Source organism: Pipistrellus hanaki (assembly GCF_964339955.1).
Source record: "Pipistrellus hanaki genome assembly, chromosome: 9".
Taxonomy (NCBI): domain Eukaryota; kingdom Metazoa; phylum Chordata; class Mammalia; order Chiroptera; family Vespertilionidae; genus Pipistrellus; species Pipistrellus hanaki.
Window position 1 is genome coordinate 63,585,806 of NC_140511.1, and position 26,975 is coordinate 63,612,780.

A 26,975-nucleotide genomic window follows, 5' to 3' on the forward strand; every position below is an offset into this window, starting at 1 on the left:
AAGCAAAGGGGCAGAGGTGGGGCTGAGATGAGGTTCATTAGAAGCAGGAAGAGTCACTGTTAGTCATGAGCAACCAGTTGGGAAGTAGAGGAGTTTCACTTCCATGAAGAGAAGAGCTGACTGTGGCTGGGCAGGGTGAGCCCAGAGAGGGTAAAGGAGGATGGGAGATGCTAGGATGTGTACACTGGTGGAAGATAACGCATATGTATGCTGCCCTGCTATTCACAGAGGAAAGGAAAAACAAGATTGGCTCAGCCCCTATGCCATGGGTCATCGCTTGGTGATTCATCTCCAGGTAAACACTCACTTGGTTCTGGAATTGGTGCAGACAGAATGATACTGTAGAGTTTCTTAGCCCCCTCTACATGCTCAGAGATCTTGTCAATGTTGAGCCGAGTTTCCTCGATCTATAATCAGAAAGACAACAGACTTGGTCATCAAAGAGGAAGAATACATCCATGACTGAAATAAGAGCTGAGCAGAGCTCCCAAGTGAAAGCTGCCCACCTTCTCAGTTTGTGGAAGAAGATATGACTGAAATGTCTTCTGCTACCCAGTGAGTAAATTAATCTCAGCAGAGCAGTCATTGGAAATTCACATTCATCTGTACACCTTGGAGGGGAGGATTCAGGAAGATAAAGGGAACAAGAAGAGCCAGGAAACCCATGAAGAGGGATCAGAGGGAAGGGCCAACACAATTGATCAGGCATCCTTTAGCCCCCTGCACCTTCTTTCCCAAAGGTGAGAAAAGAGAGAATGGGAAAGGTGAAAAGAGAAAGTAGGAAAGAAATAAAAGTGAAAAAGAGAGAACCAACCTATAGAGTAAAAAATAAAGAGAGAAGAATGAGAGGAATAGTGAGACAGAAATAGAGAAAGAAAGAAACTAAGTATGACCACCTCAAGAGGCAGCTCGAGCCTTTTTCCAACATATTATGTTATACTGTACTAGAGGCCCAGTGCATGAATTCGTGCAGTGGGTAGGTGTCCCTCAGCCTGGAAGGCAATCAAGGCCTATCAGTGGGGCTGGCCAGCCAGGGGAAGGGACTGCAGGAGGTTGGCCAGCCAGATGCCCTTCCCCCCAATCGGGGCCAATGGGGAGGCTGGGGGGAGGGCCCACGGGAGATTGGCAGGCCAGGGGGGAGGGAGAAAGGCCAGGGTAGGTTGGCTGTGGGAGCACACTGACCATCAGGGGGCAGCTCCTGTGTTGAGCATCTTCCCCCTGGTGGTCAGTGTGTGTCATAGTAATTGGTCAGCCAGTCATTCCAGTTGTTCCAGTTATTAGGTCGTAACAGTTGCTTAGGCTTATAGATATAGATATAGATATAGATATAGATATAGATATAGATATAGATATAGATATATATATATAGCTGATTCCCTCATATGATCACAACTCTAAAGCTCCAGCCATGACTGCTTCTGCACATTCCTAAGGTTCCTGATTATACAGGTATGTGTCATGAAGTATTTCCAGAAGAACTTTGTTCCCAGAGAGAACCCCAACACAGGACACTGCCTCAGAGCATTAAGAGCGTCAGCCCCTCTTCAAAGACACAAGCCAACCCTGCCCCCTGGCTCCCTGGCCCCTTGGCCCCCTAGCCCCGGCTGTGGTGAAAGCCACTGAGCGGGCAGCAGCCCATGCTGAAGAGACCTGAAAACCCAACTCACCTACCTGCCTCACTTCCAAAATGAGGGGCATATCAATGAGGCAACAATTAACAAACATAAATTATGTAAAAAGCCATACAGGAGGATCTGAGTATCTGAGATGCAACCAAAGTACATCTCACCCAGTGGGGTAGCTCAGTGGTAGGGCATCGCCAGGATGCAGGCTCGATCCCCAGTAGGGACTGAGCAGGAATGCAGCCAATCAATGATTCTCTCTCACCATTGATGTTTCTATCTCTCTCCCCGCACCCCTTCCTCCCTGAAATCAATAAAAAATATTTTTAAAGACATACATCTCAATTTGCTCCTTTCAGAACTCCTTTCTTCCATAAATAATTATACCTGATGATACCTCTCCAAATTGCATAGAACATGGGAGAAATAAAACTTTAGTTCTTGAACCCTCAAATTAGTATTTTTGCTACTGGATCAGGGGTCCTCCCCTCTATAAATACTGGCCTTGATGGACCATAGTTGAAAGACATAAAATAAAATTTCAATGTAATATTATCAGAGTATATATACAAATGTAAATAGCCACCCAAACATTTGTCAGTTTAACGGTTGGCAAAACAATCCACAGTACTGCATTAGCACCTTTATTCAAATGAGGAATCTAAATGTTGGTGCTTTCCAGATTCCAGCTAGGATACTTTTTCCATTAGATCTAAGATTTGATGATTGGCTTTTCCAAACTGTTTCATGTTTAGCAGAATCCCAAGTCTCTGGGACTATAAAAATGGCCTATGTCATCACCTATGAAATCAGGCAGCCTCAGCAGTGTAACCACCTCAGAATTAGGCCCTCGGGTGACCAGAAATTGCCACCTTTTCCTTCCCTTCCCCTATATCTCTCACATCGAACACTGGCTCCTCTTAACAACTCATAAAATGTCATTGCATCACACCAGATTCCCATTTCCATCACATGACTGTCTTGCCAAAACAATTGCATTACATAAACAGGATTAAGAAATGGCTTTCTAGAATAAAATGCACTAACCATTGATAAATGAGCTTGACATATTTTCACTGGTCAGAGGCCTTAGATTTTTGCATGTTCCATGGATTGGATGTTTTAGAAAATATATCCTGTAATTTTATTTCACAAACTGAAGAGCATTGTGACCCAAAGTTTGGTAAATGGTATAAAAAACGTGACAGGGAGCTGCTAGGATGTGAAGGCTGGGCCTCAAGCTCAGAGTCGCTCTAAACATTTAGATACTGGTTAGGAAATGGCTTGCCCAGCCCTGTGGATGGGAGAATAGGGCCGTGTGCTCCATCCTCAATCTGCCTGTAGGACTTCCTGGGCCTGAGGAGCATGTGCCTCCTCTCCTTCCCTCTGTCCTCAACAACCTCACTTCTTGGAGGCATTTCAGAAACCGACAAAAATTTAGTCCATGCACTAAATAATCACCCTTCAGAACTTCAGGATGGGCAACTGGCCAGCCACAAAAGCCATTTCTTTTTATCCACAGTTTGTATCCAATGCAAATCAATTCCATAACATGAGAAGTTACTACAAAGCAAAGCATAAATACACAAATGCATTATATACTCCAAAACAGATGTACAGCATTCAGGGAGGAAACAAAAGGGAATGTTTGTTCACATATGCAGTAGCTAGAAATCGGCTGGGTATAGTGTTCCTGCTAAAAAAAAAAAAAAAAAAAAAAAAAAGGGACAAATGACTTTGAGTATCAAGACTACCATGGCCATATTAAATAGTGGAACACTTAAGCATCCGTGTGTGACTGTGAGAACAAGACTTAGGGAAGTATCTGTTTTCAAAAAGGTTCTTGCCCCCAGGCAGTTGTGAAAAGATACACTTTCCAGAATCAAGCTCACATTAGGCTTTGGCTCAGGTTCTAAATATCTACAAATATGGAAAGCTTTTTTCTTTTGAACTTTATTGTCTTTATTTTTTTCTTGGAAACGTTGGTTTTCCTCAGAGGTGACTTTCCGGGTATTCCACAGTGGCAGCTACATGCAATTGATTTCCTTTTGTGCATCTGCCAGATAACCAAAAAAGTACGGTGTTGGGAGAAGGAGCCCAGGAATCAGGAACCTAGGAGGAAATCTACATGTATGGAACCTAATGCTCAAGGCTATTTGTGAGTTTGTTTGGGGTTGACATTACCCAGCACAATAATATGTTTAAGGACTAAAACTGCTTTAACATGTACCTATATCAGAAATAAAGGCCTTCACAGGATGTCTGTGAAGTCACCATCACTTTCTTCCTTTTATGCATGAGAACACTGTGGCTCAAAGAGAGAGAGAAACTCACCCAAGGCCATGGTGCAGAAATGTGAAAACAAGGTTTGAATGTTGGCATCTGTTAAACCCTGTCTCCTGAACCAGGTAAAGGTGCAAGAACCACCTATGGGAGGCTCCTCTGCCAGGTCCATGCTATCATCAGTGAGTGCATGCTGTGTGAGGGGCTTAGTGGCCTCTCACTGAGATCATCTGCCACATTTCTTTGTTCTCTAGCCAATGCTCCCCTATGGAGAGCTTTTTGCACAATGTGTGCTCATGAAACACTGCTGATCTAGGGAACCAATCAGGTTTTTTTCATTGCCGTGCTAAATTTGTAGCTACCCTGTTTCCCCGAAAATAAGACAGTGTCTTATATTAATTTTTTCTCCCAAAGTTGCGCTAGGTCTTATTTTCGGAGGATGTCTTATTTTCAGGGAAACACGGTAATATGTCCTTAATGCCTGTTTATTGTGTGTTACTTTTTTAAATGTATTTTTCAGCAACATGGAAAACAAGTTAGAATCAAATTCAACAAGTTCAAGGTTTGGCTCTATCAGCAGTTTTGTGACTTTGAACAAGCCACTTACCACCACCCCCTGCCCCAGTTCTCTCACCAGTGAAATGAAGATTATCATAGTTTCCACTTCCTAGAGGTTTTGTGGGGTTTAAGTGAGATAATATAAGTCAAACACTTCACACAAAGTATATGCTCAATAAGCATAAATGATGGTGATGATAATCTATAATAATAAAAGCATAATATACTAATTAGACCGGACATCCTTCCAGACGAAGCCAGGGCTACCCTGGTCCCAGGTGCCTGCCAGTGGCCGGAGGGAAGCCTGAGTCCCGGGTGCCAGAGGGAAGCCAGTGCCAGAAGCCAGGGGAAGGAAGGCCTACGCTTGCACAAATTTCATGCATCAGGCCTCTAGTACAATCATAACCAACAATTACTGCATGTTTATTATATGCCAGGTCCCATGCTGTGCCTATACAAGGACACCTCATTTAATCCTCATGGCAATCCTAATAGTAACAAAATGCTGGGTGATGTTGTCAGGAGCCATCCAAGGAAATCAAGTAAGGACAGCAAGTCGACCAATCCTCAAATGTCTACCTCATGGAACAAATTATAATTAGCACAGTATACTAATCACCATCATCTAACTAAAGGGAGGGGGTTATCTTCAAGGCATGGATGGCCTCTTCCCTCTGGAATTAATTACCCAGTGGAATTTAATTAGACAATGGAAAGCAGAGAAAGTACCACTTTGGAGAGCCGCAGGTGTCGTGGCCTAGGGGAGAAGGCTTTGTCCATTCTACCTACAATGTCTCTGTCTCCCCTAACTTCCCATGTACCTATACCTGAGGTTAGGCATTAATTCCTCATATTTATTTATTTAAAATGTATTATGTGCCACCACTCTAACGTGACAAAAGTAATGGAGTCGAAGAGTCACATAATAATTCTTCCTTTTCACAATTCATTAATTTCCTCAAAAATGGTATAATCCAAAATAGTTCTCATATAAGGAGTTCTCAGTCAAATCCTCTTTGATTTCTTCTTCTTTTTTTTTTTTTTTACAGAAACAAAGGTGATTTTTTTTTTAGAAAGAAAAAAAAAGCCTCATTTTAATACAATAAGAGAATGTGAGAATGTACATCAAACTGATCTTAAAAAAACAAAACACATCACAATGACAGAAAATTTGATATATTACTCTTCAAGGAGCCTGCAACCAGACCACATGGAAATAAACATACAGTTCCCACCACCACCACACACAAATATGTACATGTTGTATAAGCAAAAGTTTAGAAAAAACATTGGAAGAGAAGGGTGAACACAGTCATACATGTATATGTGAGTGTGGCTTCTTGGCTTTGGAAAACAAATAAACATTAACGAGAAGGGTCAGAGAGAGAGCTCTCAGTCAGCCAAGCATCAGAAGTCAAATCCCTTAGGGGTTTTATCAAGATTGGGACTAGTGTTTCAACTCTCTCCTATGAATGAAAAGAAATTAACAAACTCAGAGTTATACTGACCAGTGAAAACTAGTATTTCAAATCATTCAGTGTATTTGGGCTTTGCAACATCAAAATTTAGTCAGGAAAACAAAAACATCTAGTTATTTTAATTGAAGTAATAGAATGAATGCAGGGTATTCTTTACACAGAGATGGAAGGGCCAAAAAGAGGATGGTAAGACATTGAAAATAAACTATAGCAGGTTGAATGGACAAAGATGGGAGCCAGACCACGGTGAATGGGACCAAGGAGGCAAGGTCTGTTGAGTGAAAGCTGAAGCCTGGGAGAAACATGTTTGAGGAGGAATACCATGGCCTCTTCCCTTCTCTTGAGTCTTCTGCCAGAGCCAGTCCCTCCCCTAGGTCAAACACACCAAAGCTAGTTGGCAAGGGAACCTGGGAAATTAGTTCCCTGCAATGCAGAGCAGAGCACAAGAAGGGCGGCGAATGGGCAAATGACTGGCAAGGGCTTCCTGCCTGCCTGTTGGGGAACCCAGAAATGCAGAACCTACCAGCTCCCCTAGTCATTCAGTCTACATACAGAAAGAATCAAGGAGTATTTTGCCTGCTATATTTGACGTAATGCCTGGATTTCCAGTCACACTCATTTTGAGATTCTTAATGTTAACAAAAATCAAGCCCACCTAGCAAATCTCTATGCTTTTAAGACTGCTCACCCCACAGTTCTCTAACCAGGCACGCTCCACACTCCAAAGCCCCACGGCACTTTGCTCCACCCACTCTCACTTCTCCCAGTCCTGACTCAGATCTGCTCAAGAACCGGGGCTTGTTCCTCTTAGAAAACTTGACATCCATCATTGTGCCCAGCATGTGTCATTTCATAGAAGTTTGTTCAATGAGTAAATAAATGGGTGTAAGTACCTGCAAGAGGTAGGCATACACCACTGCAGAACTGTCTCATCAACTTTTTTAAAGCACATCCAAAAAGAAGACTTTCTAATAACATTTTCCAAAATGTATTCATTCGTCCTTGTTAAAAGATGTTACACATCGAAAAGGTTTCTTTGCAAAAGTAGGCAAGCAAAGCAGGTCTCTTTATTACAGGACTTCTTGGAGCCTTTAATAAGTTAACGTGCATTTTCCTTCTCCATGGTAGGAAGGAATAGGAAGCATTTCTCAGACATATTTTATCACAGAAGTATTTTTTGCATCTCATAATGCCATCCATGACAAGCACTTTGACCCACCAAACACCCACATGGCAGGCCCTTCTCGTTACTAAAACTCTATTTTGTTTGGGCAGCAATGCAGCTTCCCCAGAGGATGAATCACGATGGGTCCTACGGCCATCCTGACAATCCTGTCTCTTTGTGAAGGAGTCACTCTCCTGGCCTCCCTTCTAGCCAGGACTGGCCACAATCATGTGATCCATTGCTGGCCAATGGGCAATAAGGGAAAGTCAGGTTGGAGGATTTGAGTCATTTTCTTCCCTGATAAAAGCATCTTTGAACTTTTCTAGCTGCCCCATTTCTCACTTCTTGTGAGGTTGGTATAGGACAATGCCATATGCAGCTGTGACTATGGTGGTTGTAGAACATGACTCAAATTATTTAATGCCCCTCCCATTCTTTAATGCCTCTCCCCTTGAGAGGTGGTATTCTATGTATTGCCCTTTTGAATCTGCTTCAACAACAGAGTGCAGCACAAGTGACTTCCATAGCTGGAACACTTGCCTCGGACCTCTCCGTGTACCAACCTCACACCCTGACTTGGTGGCGCTGAGAAGTCCAAGCCATAGAAAGAGGTCAAGTGTAGGCACTCCAACTGACAGGCTCTGCTGAGCCTTCCTGAGTCCCTCTAGTCCAGGCACCAATGTTAGAATACAGAAGTCTCTCTCATTGTTAGAATAAAGATTCCTGCCTCTAGCTGTTCAAGTCTTCACAACTAAAGCTCCAGAAATTGTTGGACAAACACAGCTATCTCCACTGTGCGCTGTATGAATTCCTATTCCACAGACTCTATCAGAATCACCAAAAAGGTTGGTTACACCACTAACGGTTACAGCAATTTGCTGTAATACAAACAGATTTCATCTCTTAATCCTAAGGGAAAAGCCAAGAGGGTCAGAGAGCTATTGACCTAAAACTCCAACACCCTTAACCCGCTGTACCACCCCTAACTCCAGACTTGTCCACATGTGAAATCACGCATGTCTTTATTGCTTAAGCCACAGTTACTTAAAGGCATCCCTAAGTGACACACCATGCTGCCCCTCAGTGACCCAGATTCAGGCTGGAGTGCTCCTTTTCCCCATGAGCTGTGCATGGAAACTTACTGATATTTCCTTTTCTGGCCTCTCCCCCTCCACACACTACCACCAGAATAATTCTCTAAAACACACTTCAATCCCATTATTTCCTTGTTTAAAATGTTCAAAGGCTCCCCATTACTTTGCAGGGGTTCGTAGCGACAGCAGGCAACAGAAGCCTGAGCATTCCAGGCCCTCTGTGTCAAGTGTACGTGCAAACAACTCCAGGTACTCTAATGGGCAAGCCTAGTTTCAAACCCTTGAGGCCTGGCCTCCCCTCCCCTTTCCCTCTATCCCAACAGAACATGAGGCTTCCTCTTCTGTGCTCCCACTTTACTACCTTGTTGACACTTCTGTTACCATGTGACTTTTTAAATTTTTCTGTCACCCTCACCAGACAAGAAGCCACCAGAAGGCAAGACTCCTGTCACACAGAAGGTTCTATCCCAGTACCTAGCACACTCTCTGGAAGATACTGGCATTCATGTCTTCCTATGATTAGATGAATGGATGAATGAATATAGAACAATAAACCCCTCATCTTTCTGCCTTCTTAGGTATGTTCTGTTTTCCCTGAAACTATGCGCGCGCGCTCTCTCTCTCTCCAACTGAGCAAACAGACCAAGTAAAATACAGACAACTGCAAATTAGACAGAAGTCTGAGGTTTATCATTTACTAGACCTTGGCTTGCCCAGCCAAGGAGGCCTGAAAACCCAAGGACCAATTCTCTTATCTAACAATCAAGAAGCTGGAGAAACCACTGGAATTTCACAGTGCAAAGCACATTTTGAAACCATCCTGGTCCTGTAACTTCATCCACATCTTGCAAATGCCACTCTGACCACCTGTGATTCGCACTATTGGTCCTCAGCAAATAACCAAGTGTGACTTACTCACTAGATATAAGTCCAAAAGGCAGGTCTTATCACAAGAGTGCCTTCCCCAGAAACTGACTTAGCTAGATGCTGCAGGGAGTAGGAAGTGTATTCCTCAGTCACAAGCAAAAGGAAACCCTCTTCTTTCGCTAAATCCCATTACCTGGAATGTACTTTATTTCACTTTCAAGGATATTCTAGACCTTAGACTATAAAATCAATTGAGTGGTTTACTTACTCAAAATACATTGGGGAACATGACAGTAAAAAGGACCAAAATTACTGCAGACATTCTTAATGTATGTTAGGCACCATGCTAAGTACATCACATACTTTCTCATTTTATTGATTTTTTAGAGAGAAAGAAACTGATTTGTTGTCCACTTATTTACTCATTCATTGTTTAATTCTTATATGTGCCCTTACCAGGTATTGAACCCACAACTTTGGCATATCAGGACGACACTCTAACCAACTGAGCTACCTGGCCAGGGCTCATTCTATATTTATAATAATCAATAGGTAATACCACTATTCTTATTTTAAAAGAAACTGGGCTTTTTGAGCAATTAGACAAGTTTCCCAAAGTTCAACAGCTAGTGATGGGCAGAGCTGAGATTTAGACCAGGATCTGCAAGGGGGCAAAGACTGTATGATCTCTCTCCATGACTCTCTTGCTCTTGCCTCTGCCCCACTCCAACACTTATCCTGTCTGTGCTTTACCTAATGAGAAAGAAGGAAGATAACATTCACCTGTGCCCACACCAAGTACGTTCTGAGTGTTAGCTCCTTTAATCCCTAAAAATCTGTGAGGTGGATATTTTTCTCCCCATTTCACAGATAAACCTATTGAGGCTTAGAGAAGTTCAGGTATGTGCCCAAGATCACAGCTCTTGGCAGATAAAAAATTAATTTCAAATATCATACTCTTGCCCTAGCCGGTTTGGCTCAATAGAGCGTCAGCCTGCAGACTGAAGGGTCCCGAGTTTGATTCTGGTCAAGGGCATGTGCTAGGCTCGATCCCCATTCGGGGGCTCGATCCCCATTCGGGGGCATGCAGGAGGCAGCCAATCAATGGTTCCCTCTCATCAATGATGTTTCTATCTCTCTCTCTCCCTCTTCCTTCCTCTCTCAAATCAATAAAAACTTTTTTTTTTTTTAAAGATCATACTCTTCCACCGCACCATGCTGTCCCCTTCTCCACCCTAAATATGTATGATAGGGCTCCTTTTTTTCTAAATGATAGAATAGCATGTGACAAAGAAAACCCACCATCTCCCACCTCACAAGTAATATTGCCTCTCAGAGCCCCTCTGATGTAAGAGAAGAGGCCAAACACTGTCATTGGATAAGATCCCCTTTCCCTTATCCCTTGTTCCTTATTCCTTATCCCCTTTGATTAAGTTATTTAATGTATCTGGTTTCCCAAGGCAAGATCAGAAGGACAGGCTACAATGACATAAACATCTTCTGGAGTCCACTTTCACCAGTGAACAGACAGACATATTCCCTTCATGATCCAGGGACATGTAGAACAATACTGAACTCCCAAAACCCAAATGTTTGATCTCACTATGACTTCTCAACCTGAAGGACACACCCACCCATGGGGAGGGTGGGGATCTGTGGAATGTTCACAGCCAACTTCCCAATCAGGCCAGCACACGCTCACCTCCACTCACTCTTACACCTGCCTATTACACTCACACATGAACAGACTTGAACCGTCAAGCCTCACTCCACTCCATTTAGACAAGAACTAGAGGGTGGCTTTTCCAAATCCATAAACTACAGGGCGGGAAGCACCGCTTGCTCTTTGCAAAAGAACCCAATGCTCCTTGTCTTCTTTCCAAAAAATTTAAAGCCATAAAAAAGAAGCCATAGTATGATGGCAAAAACTTCAGTGACTGAACTGTCTGTGGTTTTGTTCTGTTGTTTTAACGTATCATTATTGAGCACATATATCTCAGATGCTACACTGAATGTATGAGAAACATTATCCCATTTAATCCTGATAATAACCCTAGAGAATGACATTACTCATCCCAATCTACAGGTAAAGAAACCAAGCATGCTAAGAAGCATGCACAAGATCAACAGCTGGTCAGAAGCAGAGCTGAGATCTGAACCCAAGTTCACCTGACTCCCCAAGACACACTATGCCCCACAGCTTCCCAGCATTATTTACTACAGCACCTTCCCGACAAGGACCTGCAAAATCAAAGAGCATGTGAAACTGTAGACATGGGCAATCCCTCTTGGCCCCTATTCAACTTCAAAAACATAAATTGGTGGTTTCTTGGTTTCTCTGTTATCACTAGAATTAAGTCAAAGGAACTGTTTTTTGAAACAAATCTAACCTATATGAATCACAGGCCTGAAAATGCAATGTGTTTTATACTCATGGCTGGACCCCATGATTGATCCTTATTAAAATTATGTAATTTAGGCTGCCTCAAAAAATATATCACTAAAATGTTGTCATGTAGCCTAAAACTTTAAAAGCAACTCTTCAATCACATATAATTTACCTTGTGCTGAAGTTCTCCATAGATTAAAAATCCAAATCCTGCCCTTGCTGGTTTGGCTCAATGGACAGAGCATCAGTCTTTGGATTGAAAGGTCCCAGGTTCAATTCCGCCCAAGGGCACATTCCTGGGTTGCGGGCTTGATCCCCAATAGGGGGCGAGCAAGAGGCAGCCAATCAATGATTCTCTCTCATCATTGATGTTTCTCTCCCTCTCCCTTCCTCTCTAAATATCAATAAAATATTTTTTTTAAATAAAAAAAAATAAAAATCCAAATCCACCCAAGTAAGTCTTTGAGAGATTCTCCTTGTTATGTCTCAGTCGCACTACCCTTCCCCAGGGAAAGAGTGACTTTCTTTGCTACCCTGGAAAGATCTGAGGGATTTTATTTTTTACTGAGGAAGCTACATTTTCTTATGTACACTTAGGAAAAGGCACTGGACAGCAGCCTACCTCAGAGAAGAACTCATCCATGAAGGCTGTGTTGTCAACGGCAATCTCGACCTCATCGGCATCATCATCCTGTGTCAGCTGCTTCTGGGAGAGACACAAAGGAACAGGTGAGACAAAAAAGCACAAGAGCTCGCTAACAGTGCTGGATGCTAACTAAGGGCCAGGAGATATAGCTGCCTTAATCACTTTACACATATAATCTCCTTGAAAACACAGGACAGCTATGGAATGTGTCAAACTCCGAGGTCACCTGTCTGAATTTAAATCCTAGTTCCACCATTTGCTGATTTATTTTATTTATTTTTATTTTTTTGCAGGGTGGGGGAGGCAGGGACGGGCAAGTTACCACCCTCGCTGTGCCTCAGTTTCCTTATCTGTGAAATGTTAATAATAACACTACTTACTGCACAGCATTGTTTAATAAATCAATGAGATGATAAATATAAAACACTTGGGCATAGTGTCTGGCACAGTACTCAATATCGCTAGGTTTGGTGGTGATGGCAGTTGGTGGTGGTGACATTACCAGTCAGAGAACCAAAAACAGAGAGGTTAAGTAACTTGACCAAAGTCGCACAGGTAAAAAGTGAAAACAGGCAGATTCTAGCCCATCGGGGACTTGGAGCCCATGTTCCAACCCTTTCTGCAGTGTTCAAATGCATGACCCACCCTACCAGGGACCTCTAACAGTTTCTAGCCACAATTCCTCCAAATACTAGTCGCAAATTCTCACTGTAGGAGTGAAGATTTGCCTGTTTTCTGAAACCACTTATTGCAAAGGAAATAACACTTTGTGTTGTTCCCTGTCAGTATTCATGTTTATAAGGAAAAGGAAGCTCTACCCCCAGCCACCTCCAAGGATCCCAGCTTTCTTAACCTTATTCAACTTCCTCTGAAAAGTCACTGAATGGCAATCTAAAGGAAGGGCTTCCCTGCCCACCAGCACCAAGGGCCTGAGCTTCTGCTAGGTTCTTCTCAAATTTTCTTCTCAGATCACTGCTGCATTGCACACTGCCTATTTCCAAGCTCAGACGAAGAACAGGGTGATGGGGGGTGAAGGTGGGAGGGGTACACCCCCTACCCAGCTCCTTCACAACCTTCAGTGGCCTATGGCCTTGTAAGCCAGAACATGTCACTCGCAAACACTCAAAACTCCACAGGCACTGAGAGCCATTAGGGGGGTCTTCCCCAGCTATCATCTCCCTGATCTACAGCAGAAGATGGAGATATTGGGACTTCCCATCAAAATTTGGGGGCTCTCTAGACATTCAGGGAGTCTTTTTTGACTGGCGCCCCCATTATTTCATTTTGTGGCTCAACTGGAACCATCAGCCACCCAAGTTTAACAGCCACATTTACTCCATTCAAAGGAGTTAAATTTGAGGTGCTGCTACAGCCCCCACAATTACCTTCCTAAAACTAAAAACTGATCATGTCCTTCTGCTACTTAAAGTCATTCAATGACAGCTCACTTCCTAGGACTAATAGTCCCAATGCCTAACAGAGCATGGGGCCCTTTAAGATCAGGCCCCACCCATATTTCTCCCTCTGTGATGCACTCTCTAGGCCAGGCACTCTTGCATTTCCTGGACACATCACTCTTTCATATTGCTGAACTGTCACACAAGGACTTCCTCCTGAAATGCATTTGTCCAGTTGGCAAACTTTTACTTAGCCTTTAAAACTCAATCTCCAACAATCTTATCTGTCAACCTTACCTGACACTTCCCCGCATGCACAACTTAAAAGCTCCCTAAACTACTCCCAAAGCAGCCAACACACCCTACTGTTAATTACCCCTTCATTTATCTGTCCTTCCCCCACGGACTATAAACTTCTGCAGGGTCAGGGTTGCCCTATGTATCTATTATAATAGATCCCTTGAGTGTGTGTGTGCCTGCCCAAAACACCTTCCTTTGTGTAGATAGCCCTCACCTTTCCACATGATTCTGGGAAGGTTTCTCAGTCATCACCCAGACTCCCTGAGGAATTTGAATTGTGAGGGGAACAGAGCACAGTCTAGCTTTCTGCTAGATTCCCAGAGCTACCCTCGTTCTGTCCTTCCCAAGCCACCCCCTGACTTAGAGCAGGTTCTCCAGACTTCCCCAGTGTTCTTTCAATGAGCAGAACCATATTATTCTAATATTTTTTAATTCATTTGGCCAGAATCAGCTTTTGTCACTTGCAATTAGAGCAACAAATGGCAGATCATAAAATTCAAGAAAGAGGGTCAATCTCACAGGTGACCTGTGTAACGTGGTTATCTGGAGTCATGTAGCACTGGGAACTACCACCAAGCTTCTGCAGAAGGGACTTAGCAGAGCCCAGAGCTGGGGCTCCTTCCCTTGTGACCCAGCCATGACCTAACAGACCGAGGCCTCAGGGACCCCAGGGGCAAGGGAAGCACATGGTGCCCGTTATCTTCAGCCCACATGACTGAGCACAGCCAAGAAGAGAACTTCAGCATCTTTATCAAAGAATCAAGGCGTGTGGTAATAGAAACGCTCCAGTAGCTGCAACATTAGCCACAGTATTAAAAAACCAACGTATGTGAGAACCATGCGCCCAACCGCCCACTTCCTCTCCTCACACCCTGACTCCAGCCCCCTGCTGCTTCTCCCACGAGGAGGTGGGAGATAATGGCAGTGACTTAGGCACCACTAAGCTAGAACCCAGGACTTACCACCTTCCTCACTTCTCAAATGTGTTCCAAAATTCGGTGAGGACAGCCAGGACCATGACCTCCTCTCTGAGCAGAAAGTGGAAAGAGTTCAGGGGCCCAGGTCTCAATATGAAGTAATTTAACCTGTGATTCCTCTCACTCAGCACTCACTGCCTTTCTCTCCACTGCCTTTCTCTAGAATACTTAAGTCTATCGGACTCTTCATCAGCTCCTTTAATAAAAAAAAATACTTGCTACATAGAGCCACTGTAGGTGCTAGGTAGCCACAACACTACCGTAGTTGCTTTACATAAACTATGCCAACAAAAGCCACCTAAATTCTGAAGTTGAGAACCTGCAGGTCAGAGAAGTTCTATGTTATTCAAGATCTCCAGCTATTGGTTTTCAGAGTTGGGGCTCAATCTTAGGTTGTCTGTCCCAAGCCCTTGCTTATTCCACTGCACCCTGCTCTAAGCAGCCTATCACCGAAGCAGCCAGGGGCCCAGGAGAGCAGCAGCCCAGCCCTGCAGAAAGCTCCCTTGGGAGAGAGGAGCTATGGACGTGTAACACTTGTCTCCATTAAGCCTTGATTTTCTCACCAGGAAAGGAGCTTAGCTTTGCAATTGGCTTTTTGGAACCTCAGGACACCTCAGAAACCACCCAGGGAAGTAAGGGAGGGGGAGTCAAGCAGGTGGGTCCTCTCCCCCTGGTCAGTCTGCATAACCTCACTTTTACCTGCTTTATACATTGGGGTCGGATATAACATTTCATATGAAGACAGATTCCTGTTGTTAAGAGAGGGAAGAAAGAAAGAAAAAAGAAAGAAGAACGGAAGAAGGCAAGCTTAGCTAGCCAGCTGGGAAGTCACGGAAGTTAATGAATGGGTGGCTTCTAAGAAAAGAGAAGAACAGGGAGGGCCCTCATTTCTCTCAAAGTTAAAACATGGCTGCAGGCCCCGCTGGTGTGGCTCAGTGGTTGAGTACTGAACTGTGAACCAGGAGGTCATGCTTCGACTCCCAGTCAGGGTACAGACTCAGGTTGCAGGCTTGATCCCCAGTATAGAGCATGCAGGAGGCAGCCAAACAATGATCCTCTCTCATCATTGATGTTTCTATCTCTCCCCTCTCCCTTCCTCTCTCTGAAATAAAGAAAAATATAATATAAAAAGAAGCAAAAACACAGCTGCAAAGAGGTTAACCTCATCAGCAATTCCATGAGGATCATTACAAATCAGAAGAGCAAGACAGGGACAAAGAAAGAAAAGAAGTGACAAATAAAGAAAAAAGAAGCCTCCCAAATTAAGAGGACATGATTCAGAGGCTCCCTGATTCTCTGCCTGCCACAGGTGCTAGACCCCCGGAAAGCCAGAGGGTTCCAGCACAGACAGAAGGCCCAGGAGCTCTTGGGAAGTTTCAGGGTGATGGAAATAATGACAGAGGGGAAGGGACCAACAGTCTAAACTAGAAAGGAACTGGTCCTTAACTTCCCACAGCAGGGTATTAAAGGATTGTGGCTAGCGGGGCTGGGAGCCCTCCCGGCACAAGCGCATGATCACAAATTCTTGCTCCTCTTCCTCTCCATATTTAAACAGCTCTTTGCTTAGAAGATACATACTCTTCTTTTTAAACCCAGATTTTCTCCCAAAAAAATTGATACAAAGAGGCAATGGCATGATTTTTCTTGTCCCTGCTCCCTACTTTCCCCACCTGCCTCCCTCTAGGGTCTGTGGATTCAAAGATGAACGTCACCACTTCCAAAAATTCCAAACACACACACACACACACACACACACAACACAACACACTGCCCAACATCTGGTTTTTCCTGTCCCTCTTCTTTAATTAAAAGAAGCCAGAAATTCTGAGTAAGCCTGTCAGTTCTCAATAGGCACTCAGTGCTCTGTTCCCCATTTAAAGAGTCAGATGGCAGTTTTCCAACGCCCAGTTCTCCCTTCTACACTGTTTTTTTCTCATTCGCTGAAACCCTCCCAGAGGGACCACTTCCCCTTTCCACTGAAACGCATCTTCCCCAACACACTTGTAAGATGAATCAAGAAGAGACATACAGACAATGAACCCTAGGTGAGCCTCATACTTTTACTTTCCAGATGTTCTAGTGGAACATTTGGAAGCAAGAACCGGCCCTCTTTGGAAGATGAAGACACTGGGGAATTAACTCAATACCAAATCAGCCCAAGGCCAGCAAGTTAGTGGAAAACTGGACAAAAACCAAAGTCCCTAATGACCCCACCCCATGCCTTCTGCCATAACCATCACACTACTACACAACATATGTGTGTTTGGTTGCAGACACTCTTGTGGTTTCAAATATATTATTGGTTCTCATGTCATCCCTAGGAGAGACAGATATTACTTTCTCCATTTACAGATGAGGTAATTACTTAATTAGGTTAAATGACTGTGCAAAGTAATTCAGCTACTAATGGTGGCATGAGGACTCAAAAGCAGGTCTGTGGGAGCCCAGCACCTTGTTCTTACTTTCTACACTCCACCTGAAGATACCCTTCCCACTCTGGTTTGATAACACACCTCGTTAACTTCAGAGGATGCTGCAATGTCAATATAGTAAATAAACTGGATTAATCTATATCATGAGTGAAAAAGATACCAGTGCATATAATCCTTGAATGTGCACATATGTAGGAGACACAGAGATACATCTGAATTGAAAATCCAGCTCTGCCCCTTAGTAGCTGTGTGATCTTAAACAAGTCACTTAACCTCCCTATGCCTCAATTTCCTCATTTGTAACAAGAATACTCTATTCACAGAATTGTTGCGAGGATTAAATTCATTGATACATATGAAATACCTGAAGCAATGCTGGGTATATATTAAATGCTCAAGACCATGCCATCTAAAGCAGAGAATTGCCTTTTTTCTCTCTCTCTAAAGGGAGTTTTTGCTAAAGATGCAACTCTAACGCCAATTCTCAGAAGCTGAAGGTAGGTCCCTTAGAATGAAATGAAATTTAGTTCATTTATTTGAATAGTCATTTCTTTACAATATGCATTGAAAGAAACAACCCAGCCAGCATGGCTCAGTGATTGAACCAGGAGGTCATGGTTCAATTGATGGTCAGGGCACATGCCAGCGTTTCAGGCTAGATCCCCAGTGTGGGGCATGCAGAAGGCAGCAGATCAATGATTCTCTCTCATCACTGATGTTTCTATCTCTCTCTCTCTCTCCTTTTCTCTTCCTAAAACCAGTAAAAATACATTTTTTTTTAAAACAACACATATCCTCAGGTTGAATGTCAAAAGAATTTAATAAAAATCTGCCCTAACCGGTTTGGCTCAGTGGATAGAGCATCAAATCAGCCTGCGGACTGAAGGGTCCCAGGTTCGATTCCGGTCAAGGACATGTTGTATCCTGGTTGCGGGCACATCCCCAGTGGGAGGTGTGCAGAAGGCAGCTGATCAATGTTTCTCTCTCATCAATGTTTCTTACTCTCTATCTCTCTCCCTTCCTCTCTGTAAAATAATCAATAAAATATATTTAAAATAAAAATAAAAATATGGTGATGGAAGATGATTTGACTTTGGGTGGTGGGCACACAGTACAATACACATGTCTTGTAACATAGAAATCCACACCTGGAACCCATATGACCCTATTAACCAATGTCACCCCAATAAGTTTAGTTGTTTAAAATAAATAAATATAAATATTAAAAATAAAATAAAAAGCATCCAAGTTTCATCTCTACATGCCATGTCCATTCCTATTTGCTTTTGCTTCTCAAAATCTAGGCCTAGAGAAGGAGCAATGAAAGGAGATGGAAGTTCACCTAAACAAAGAAAAGAGAAAAGAACAAAAACACCCTCTAGGCAGATGTTATCTATACTCTGTGGTTAGAGAGGTTAATTCAGTGGGAATCAAAGCCAAAATTGAAAAAGATGGAACAGGCTGTTGAATACAATCCATTGTTCCTGGTGCATTGACTTAGGTGGTGGGGTCACATAACCAACCACCACACCCACAACCTTCTCCTTCTCACTACAAGGTCCCATACAGAGTAATAGAGTCATTCATTCATTCATTCATTCATTCATTCTTCCAACAGTATTCATTAAACATCTACCATCTAAAAAAAAAAAAAAAATCTACCATCTGCCAAGGAATAGTGCAGAGACTGGAGACACACAGACCTGACTCGGCCCCGCCCGCTCCTGACCTCACTGTCTCGGATGGGAGGCACAGGCACACAGTCATTACAAGTCCACATACACAGGAACTGTACACCCAGGAGAGGAGGGAATCAGCCTCATCTGCATTCAAGGCAGAGCCTGAGGAAGACAGAAGCCTACTAGAGATGTATGCAGAGGTGACTCCTTGGGGAATTTTGAAGATGGAATGGATTCCCCCAAGGAAAACTTCAGGAAGGCCATTATGGTGAGAAGACTACGCTTTTTCCTGCTTTCTCTATGCTCCCAGGAGCCATTCAAGTAGATTCAAAGAATACCTTCTGCTTCCTCCTGAAGCGTTCCAGTCTCCTTTCAAGCCTTCTTCCCCTTCTCCATCCTTCTTCACTCTTTTCTGACTCCCTCAACTTCCCCTCCCCCCAGCAACCTCACGACATCCAGTTTTCAAGGATACAGGAAGGAGGAAGGAAGTAATAAGGTCTCCATTCCATTCTTAGCCTTCTCCTCAACCCTTCCTTTCATTCAACCTGTCCCACAAGCCCCCTCATCCTCATGGTCCTTCCAGAACACTTCATTATTAGTTATAAAGAAAAGGGACTTAAACATAAGACGGGAAACCATAAAAATCTTACAAGGCTCCATAGGTGGCAAAATATCAGATATATGTGGTAGCAAGACAATGGGAACTAAGGAGAAAATAAACAAATGGGACTACATCAAAATAAAAAGCTTCTGCACAGTAAAAGAAACCATCAACAAAACAAGAGTCTCCACTGTATGGGAGAACATATCTGCCAATGTTTGATCTGATTAGGGTTTAATCACCAAAATTTATAGGGAACTCATACAACTTAACAAAAGAAAGATAAACAATCCAATCAAAAAATGGGCAAAGGATGTAAATAGACATATGAAAACATGCTCAAAGTCACTAATCATTCGAGAGATGCAAAGTAAAAACAAAAATGAGGTACCACCTCACACCTATCAGAATAGCTATAATCAACAAATCAACAAACGACAAGTGCTGGAGAGAATTCGGAGAAAAAGGAACCCTGGTGCATTGCTGGTGGGAATACAGACTGGTATAGCCACTAAGGAGAAGAGTATGGAGTTCCTGAAGAGGTTAAAAATGGAACTCCCATTTGACCCAGTAATCCCACTTCTAGGACTATATCCCAAGAAAACAGAAACAGCAATCAGAAAGAATATATCCACCCCTATGTTCATAGCAGCACAATTTACAATAGCTAAGATTTGGAAATAGCCTAAGTGCCCATCAGCAGATGAGTGGATTAGAAAACTGTGGTACCTCTACACTAGGGGTGTCGAACTCAATCAGAGAAGGGGCCAAAATCTAAAATCCAGCCTAAATCGCAGGCCGAATGGTTTACTGAACAGTCATAAACTGACAATGTCATAAACTGACAGCGGAGTGCAGTGATGACAGCGCGGTGCGGGCCACATTGCAAGGCCTGGCGGGCTGGATTTGGCCCGCGGGCCTTGTGTTTGACACATGTGCTCTACACAATGGAATACTATGCTGCTGTAAAAAAAGGAATTCCTATCATTTGCAGCAGCATGGATGGATCTGGAGAGCATTATGCTAAGAGAAATAAGCCAGGCAATGAAAGAAAAACACCACATGATCTCACTCATATGTGGAATATAATGAACAACATAAACTGATGAACAAAAATAGATCCAGAGACAAAGAACCCTCGAACAGACCATCACACCTCAGAGAGAAGGCAGGGGAGGGTAAGGGGGGTAAGAGATCAACCAAAGGACTTGTATGCATGCATATAAGCATAACCAATGGACACAGACAGTAGGGAAGCGAGGGCATGTGCTGGGGGGGAGAGGAGGGTGGGAGCGGCTGGGGATAGGTCAATGGGGGGAAAGGTGATGTATGTAATACTTTAATCAATAAAGAATTTTATTTTTTTAATGTTATAAAGATAACATTTGTGCTAAGGGTTCTTCTAAGACCCATGCTCTATATTTACTAAGGCACTTCATCTCACAACAACCTTCTGGGGACCTCCCCATTTGACAGCTTAGAAAACTAAACATAAGAAATGACCAGTAACCTGCTGAGATCATGCAGATGGCAGGTGCCTGAGCCAGGACAGCCTGGGGAGTCGGTGGCAGGGCCCTGGTTCTCAACCATCACGGAGTGGTGCCTTCTAACAGCAACCCACCCCAGCTGCAACATGCATCACCGGCCAGCAGAAACCCACTTCCAAAGCACTAAATGCAGATGCCACCCCCTCAGGTGGTGAAACGCAAAACTGAGAATCTGTCACAGGCCAGGGGAAGCTAAGAAAACATGACAACTACATGCAGTGTGGTGTCCTAGGCTGAACCCTAGAAGAGAAAAAGGGACATTTGTGAAAAACTAGTGAAAACCAAGTAAACTCTGGATGTCAGTGAACAGTAATGTACCAATATCAGTTTCTCAGTGTTGACCAATGTACCATCGTAATTTAAGGCATTAACAATGGAGGAAACCAGGAACTCTGGTTACTATCTTTGTAACTTTTCCGTATAGCTAAAATTAGTCTAGAATAAAAAAATAAAATAAAAGCAAATCTGATGCCCTACCAAGCTGCCCTAACCCAGACAACTAAACATACCAGACAGTATATAGTCCACTGATCTCTTTAGGGGGGAGGCTGAGTTTCACTCAGTCTCTAGACAGAGACTAGGGAATGTTGCCTTAGAAAGGGCGCAATGCCAGAAAACAGGCTGACTTAACAGTGGAGACAGTGGTGAGGGGAGGAAATGGCAGAGGGGCCTAATATTGTAGGAAGGTGGCTGAAGATCAAGCCCTCAGGGACTGGAGAGTCTCCAGGTAAGTTCATTGGCAGAACATCCCCATTCATCCACTGATGGTATGGGTGAAGCTGTGCTGGCTGTGGACTGGGAAGTGAACAGACATGGGGAATGAGGCATTCGTGGTCTATGCTATCTCAGAGAGCAGGACATCACGGGGCAGGCAGCTTCTGAAATTAAACAGTGTGTAATTGCTTTTATGTATCAACAAAAATAGTTTGTGGAGGTCCCAGGAAGGCAGAATCTGCTCAGGATCTGCAAGTTTTTCTGCAGTGATGATATTGGAACTGAACCCTAATGGATGTTTCAGATTTGGCCCGGGGGAAATGGGGCGGCCAGATTTCACTGTGGTATCCACATCTTCTCCTTCGTTTTCTCCCCTAACAAGAGCCACCTTCCATGATGTAATGGGCTGAGGGTTGGGATATAGCTAGGAGCCCTGAAACTCATCCATCCATGTCCCCGAGGGTGGAACCAGTGACTTCTGGCTCCATCAGCAAATGTATAGGTTCCCAGAGTTAATGCTGAACTTCAGGCAAGTAAGGATTCACCAACCCACAGGGAATGGAGTGGGAGGAGTAAGTCATAATAATGAATAAGGCATGTGTAAGGGCCAAGCTATTGTTGACTAGTCAACAAATGTTTAATAGGTAACTAACTGTCATACAGAGTGCTAGGCACTGAGCCCCAGAGGAGTATGCCACTGCCTGTGCATACAGTAGTTGGGGAGATGAACAAATACAGTATAAGGCAACATCATAAAGCAAGGAAGAGAAACTTGTTCTTGATCCCACTACTTTTGAACTGGAGATCTCAATCTACTCTGCACCTCAAGCCTGTTAACTGTAAAATGAGAATGATATAACAGCACCTGGCCTTGCAGCGTTGAGAGGATTAGAGACAAGGTATTATATATAAGGCACCTAACACAAGTCCTGTCCTATAGTAGGTAGCAGCTCAATAAATGACTGTTGTTACTGCAGCTGATATGATGACGACAAGAAGTAATAGAGCCATTGATCTTAAAGACAAGAGGACCTAGAAGACTGAGTCCATCTCAAAAAAAAAAAAAAAGGAGAAAAAAAAAGAGGAAGATGGGTTCAATTCCACTCCATGGTAACAACCCCACTGACTTATTAGAAGAAAGGTATTTCACTGCAAAGCAATATACAGCCCATGAGGGCTGCTGGAAGGGAGGGAGAATATTGCCTGTGATGAATTTTGGCATGGTTTTGACAAAGGGCAACAGAACACTGGAAGGGAGGGCACATGAACAAGCACTTCTCCCTCAGTGACTGCCAGTCCCCCAAGCCCCACCCCACCCCCAACTCTTCTACACTCACAGGAATATAAATAAAACTAATCCCCTTCTTTCATCCGAGCATTTTCTCTTCTGGCCTCCGGCTGATGGGTCTGTAATCCCTACCCAATCCCTGTGGCACTCATCTCAGCTCTGCTTCCCATCTGCTCACAGCAAAACAGCTCACCCAGAGAATGAACCCTCCCAGGAAGAGAGAGGAGCTGGGGAAGAAATCACTGGCTAGTAGAGGTTTTATCACTGAAGGATGGGATCTCAATGTAGAGATTCTCAAGTAAGGACGTTAAGATTTGGTTATGATCCAAAGCGCCGGGCATACAGTAGAGGCTCCATATATATATATTTACAGAATGAATTAAGCTTTAAAGGGGAAGTTCAGGTCTATGTTTCCATGGGGCTGAACTAACACTATCATCCTGAGTAACTCTGATCCCAAAAACACACTAGAACTTCAGATGGGGAAGGGACCAAAGACAAGCCCTTTAGGACACAAGACGGAACAGAACGAGCAAAAAGTAAGGCAGGCCTTTAGAGCCTCAGGCGGTTGATTTCATTAGATGTTGGTTTTGGAGGGGCCAGTACATCCCAAGTCATCTCTATTCCTCTGTAGATCTCCAACAGGGTCCAAAGTCCTTGACCTCTATTCCATACATCACTGGCTTATCTATTATCATTATCTACCTTTGATTATGGGGTGGAGAGGTTTGTTTTCATAACTTACAGCCCTTTGTTTTCCCTAGATGGCCACTGACTCTTTAAGACCAGGACTTTATGTAATAATTCTGGCTAACATGATGCCCAGCAGGATGAGGTCAAAAAGAATAAGCATGGCCGGGACCGGTTTGGCTCAGTGGATAGAGCGTCGGCCTGCGAACTGAAAGGTCCCGGGTTCGATTCCGGGCAAGGGCATGTACCTTGGTTGTGGGCGCGTCCTCAGTGGGGGGTGTGCAGGAGGCAGCTGATCGATGGTTCTCTCTCATAGATGTTTCTAACTCTCTATCCCTCTCTCTTCCTCTCTGTGAAAAATCAATAAAATATATTTTAAAAAAAAAAGAATAAGCATGAACATGCCCACCACATAGAGGTTAAAGAGCAACGATCGTAGTATATATGTGGGATGTTCGCCAAGGGGAGAGTGCTTGAGAGAATTAAGGATCCTTGCCTTCCTTGGAAGACTTACGGAAGAACCTGAGCTTAAACATCACTTCTTCTGGGAAGTGTCCCCACTCCCTAATGTCCTGTCACCAATTCCCACAGGGTATTCCTGCAGTTTCACCACAAAGATGACATCACGTGTCTGTTTTTTGCGTGTCTCCCTGTCTGTCTGGGAAATCCCCAAGACCCAGGAAGATGTGCCAGTACCGTCCCAAGGACCTGGCACACAGTAGGTGCTCAGTAAATGTTTACTGAGTGTTTAATAGGTGACTAACTACCTATGAAAGAGGACCAGGCAAGAGGATCCTGGACAGCAATCATCTGGACTCAGCAGATCCAAAGTTCAGCCAGTGAGAAGTCAGCAGGACCCGCCCGCCTTGTGAGATAGGCAAGGTGTAGGCATTGCGCATTCCTGGCGAGCCTGTCCCAATCGCAGAAAAGAAGCTGACTGCTGAGAAAGCCCACCGGGAGGAGCACTGCAAGACATCAGTCAGGTCTCGTGACCATGGCCACAGGAGCGTGTGCCCTTCAGTGTGGAGGCTGCTCCCAACAGAGCAAGTTGGAGGGATTCTTACTTCCTGGGATAAGTGATTATCATGAATCACCTCCTTTCACCCTGTTAATGACCGGAGGGGAAAGGTACGAGGATCCGCTTTACAGATGCAAGTCTGAGATCTAAGTCCTATAGACTCCAGAGCCTAACAGGTGCTCAGCACAGGCTCACAAGGAAACATTTTACACAACCACATCTCCTCAGAGTGGATGGAGGCTTTCAACTGCCTGATTTGCCTCCCCTTCTTCAAAGATACTCAAATCCCTACAACATACAGTGTTCCAACTAATTATTGCCTCCTCCCTCCCAGGCTAAAGGATTCACAATCTCTCCAGCCAGCCTCGCTGATCCTTGGGCAGCGCTGACCACTAAAAATGCTTTCGTGCAGAATCATAACTTCCACCCGTCAACTTCACATCTCCCTGTATCTATACAGAGCAAACCTAACCTTCCGCCCATGACTGTCCTCCAGATCTCTGGAGGCGGTTATCAGCTCTCCTCCCCCAGGGTTTAGAAAGATGCCTCAGAAAGAGATTGCATAGGCTGCTCAGTGTGAAACTGGTTTCATGCTGATTAACAAATGTGTTTCCCTGATAAAAGAAATCAAGAGAGAAGATGATTATCTTATGGCAATGAGAGCTGTCTCTGTCCTGCAAGGGGGGGGGGGGGGGGGCGCGCGGAAGAGTAACTGGACTAGAAACCAAAATTTATAGAAACTTAACAGTCTTCAGGAAAACATTAATATTGAGATCAACCAAATTCTTTGTTTTACAGAGGAGGAACAGAGAAACAGAGAGAGAAAAATGACACAAAGGGCCCTAGCTGGTTTGGTTCAGTGGATAAAGCGTAGGCCTGTAGACTGAAGGGTTCTAGGTTCGATTCCAGTCAAGGACATATGCCTGGGTTTCAGGCTCGATCCCCAGTAGGGGGTGTGCAGGAGGCAGCTGATGAATGATTCTCTCTCATCACTGATGTTTCTATCTCTCTCTCTCCCTCTCCCTTCCTCTCTGAAATCAATAAAAATGTATTTAAAAAAGAAAATGACACAAAGGAACACAGTTACTAAGTACAGTTACTAAGTGGCAGGGTCACAACTAGACCCTTTGAACCTGCAGCCCAGTCCCACCCATCTCCCTGCTCCTAAGCCCTAGACCACTGTTATTTCAGAACTGCGGTCCCATAAAAACTGCATTTCCCTGACAGCTGCACTGTCTGCAGTCTCACTTGTACCACCAACCCAAGAGGGAAAGGGAGGAAACAGCACCAGCTCCCTGTTCCAGGGAGTAATAAGGAAGCTTGAATTTATACTTGGAATTCAAAGCTTGGTGAAGGTTCTTTGCTAGTTGTTGACAATGGGCTATTGAAAGAGGCTGTAGGGTATCTTCCTTTGGAAGTGGATCTCTAACTGAGAAAGGGAAGGGAGCCGCCTCTGCCTGCTCTTCGGTTTGCACTGTTTTATGATGGCTGGGTGTGCTGACATGGGAAGACCTTCAAAACCAGACTCCTCTTCCCTTTCTGCCTCCCAGCCAGCATGCATCAGAAAAAGAGCACTGTGGAGGATCACCAGCTCTGAGACTGGGGCATCCCTCCTACTCAGGCTGAGCTCTAGTCTCATCTCCTACAAAAATAGTGGCACCCTGCCAGCATGGCTCAGTGGTTGAGAGCTGCAATCTATGAACCAGAATGTCACCATCTGATTCCTAGTCAGGGCATATGCCGGGGTTGTGGGCTCAATCCCCAGTGTGGGATGTGCTGGAGGCAGCCGATCAGTGATTCTCTCTCATCACTGATGTCTCTATCTCTCTCTCCCTTCCTCTCTGAAATCAATAAAAATATATATTTTTAAAAAATAATGGCAATATATTCTGCCCTGTGAGTAACCACTGTGAGGCCCAGATGACAGAAAGCAGGTAAGATGCAGAAAGGCTCACTCCCACAACTGTCCCTTCCCTTCTCTCCCTTCCTCACTGACCTGCCTCCTCTGCTGCGCTACTACCAGGAGCAGGTGAGAAAGGTCACGAAGATCTCACCCAAGGGAGGGAAAAGGAAAACAACTGTGACATCATCCTATTAGTTCCTCACACTTGTATGAGGTCTCTATTTTTCCAAAGTGCCTTAACAGTTAGTAGCATTATGTTGCCATTTACTAGTGCCCTATGTGCCACACACCACACAAGAGGGCTCTGCGCGCTCTCTTGGGGTTAGT

General features: G+C 44.1%; 1 protein-coding gene across 5 annotated transcripts in view; it reads right to left on the reverse strand.

The window, feature by feature from the left end:
- STX3 (syntaxin 3) overlaps nucleotides 1-26,975 on the reverse strand; it is a 41,204-nt gene that overhangs the window by 12,864 nt on the left and 1,365 nt on the right. For 4 of the 5 annotated variants that reach the window (XM_084894964.1, XM_084894961.1, XM_084894962.1 and 1 more), the window contains exons 2-3: nucleotides 12,079-12,162; nucleotides 308-407 (exon numbers count right to left, since the gene is read on the reverse strand). In XM_084894964.1, coding sequence (XP_084751090.1) covers nucleotides 308-407; nucleotides 12,079-12,162 — 184 coding nt within the window. The remainder of the gene's footprint in view (nucleotides 1-307; nucleotides 408-12,078; nucleotides 12,163-26,975) is intronic. The other variant, XM_084894963.1, reaches the window with a different exon arrangement.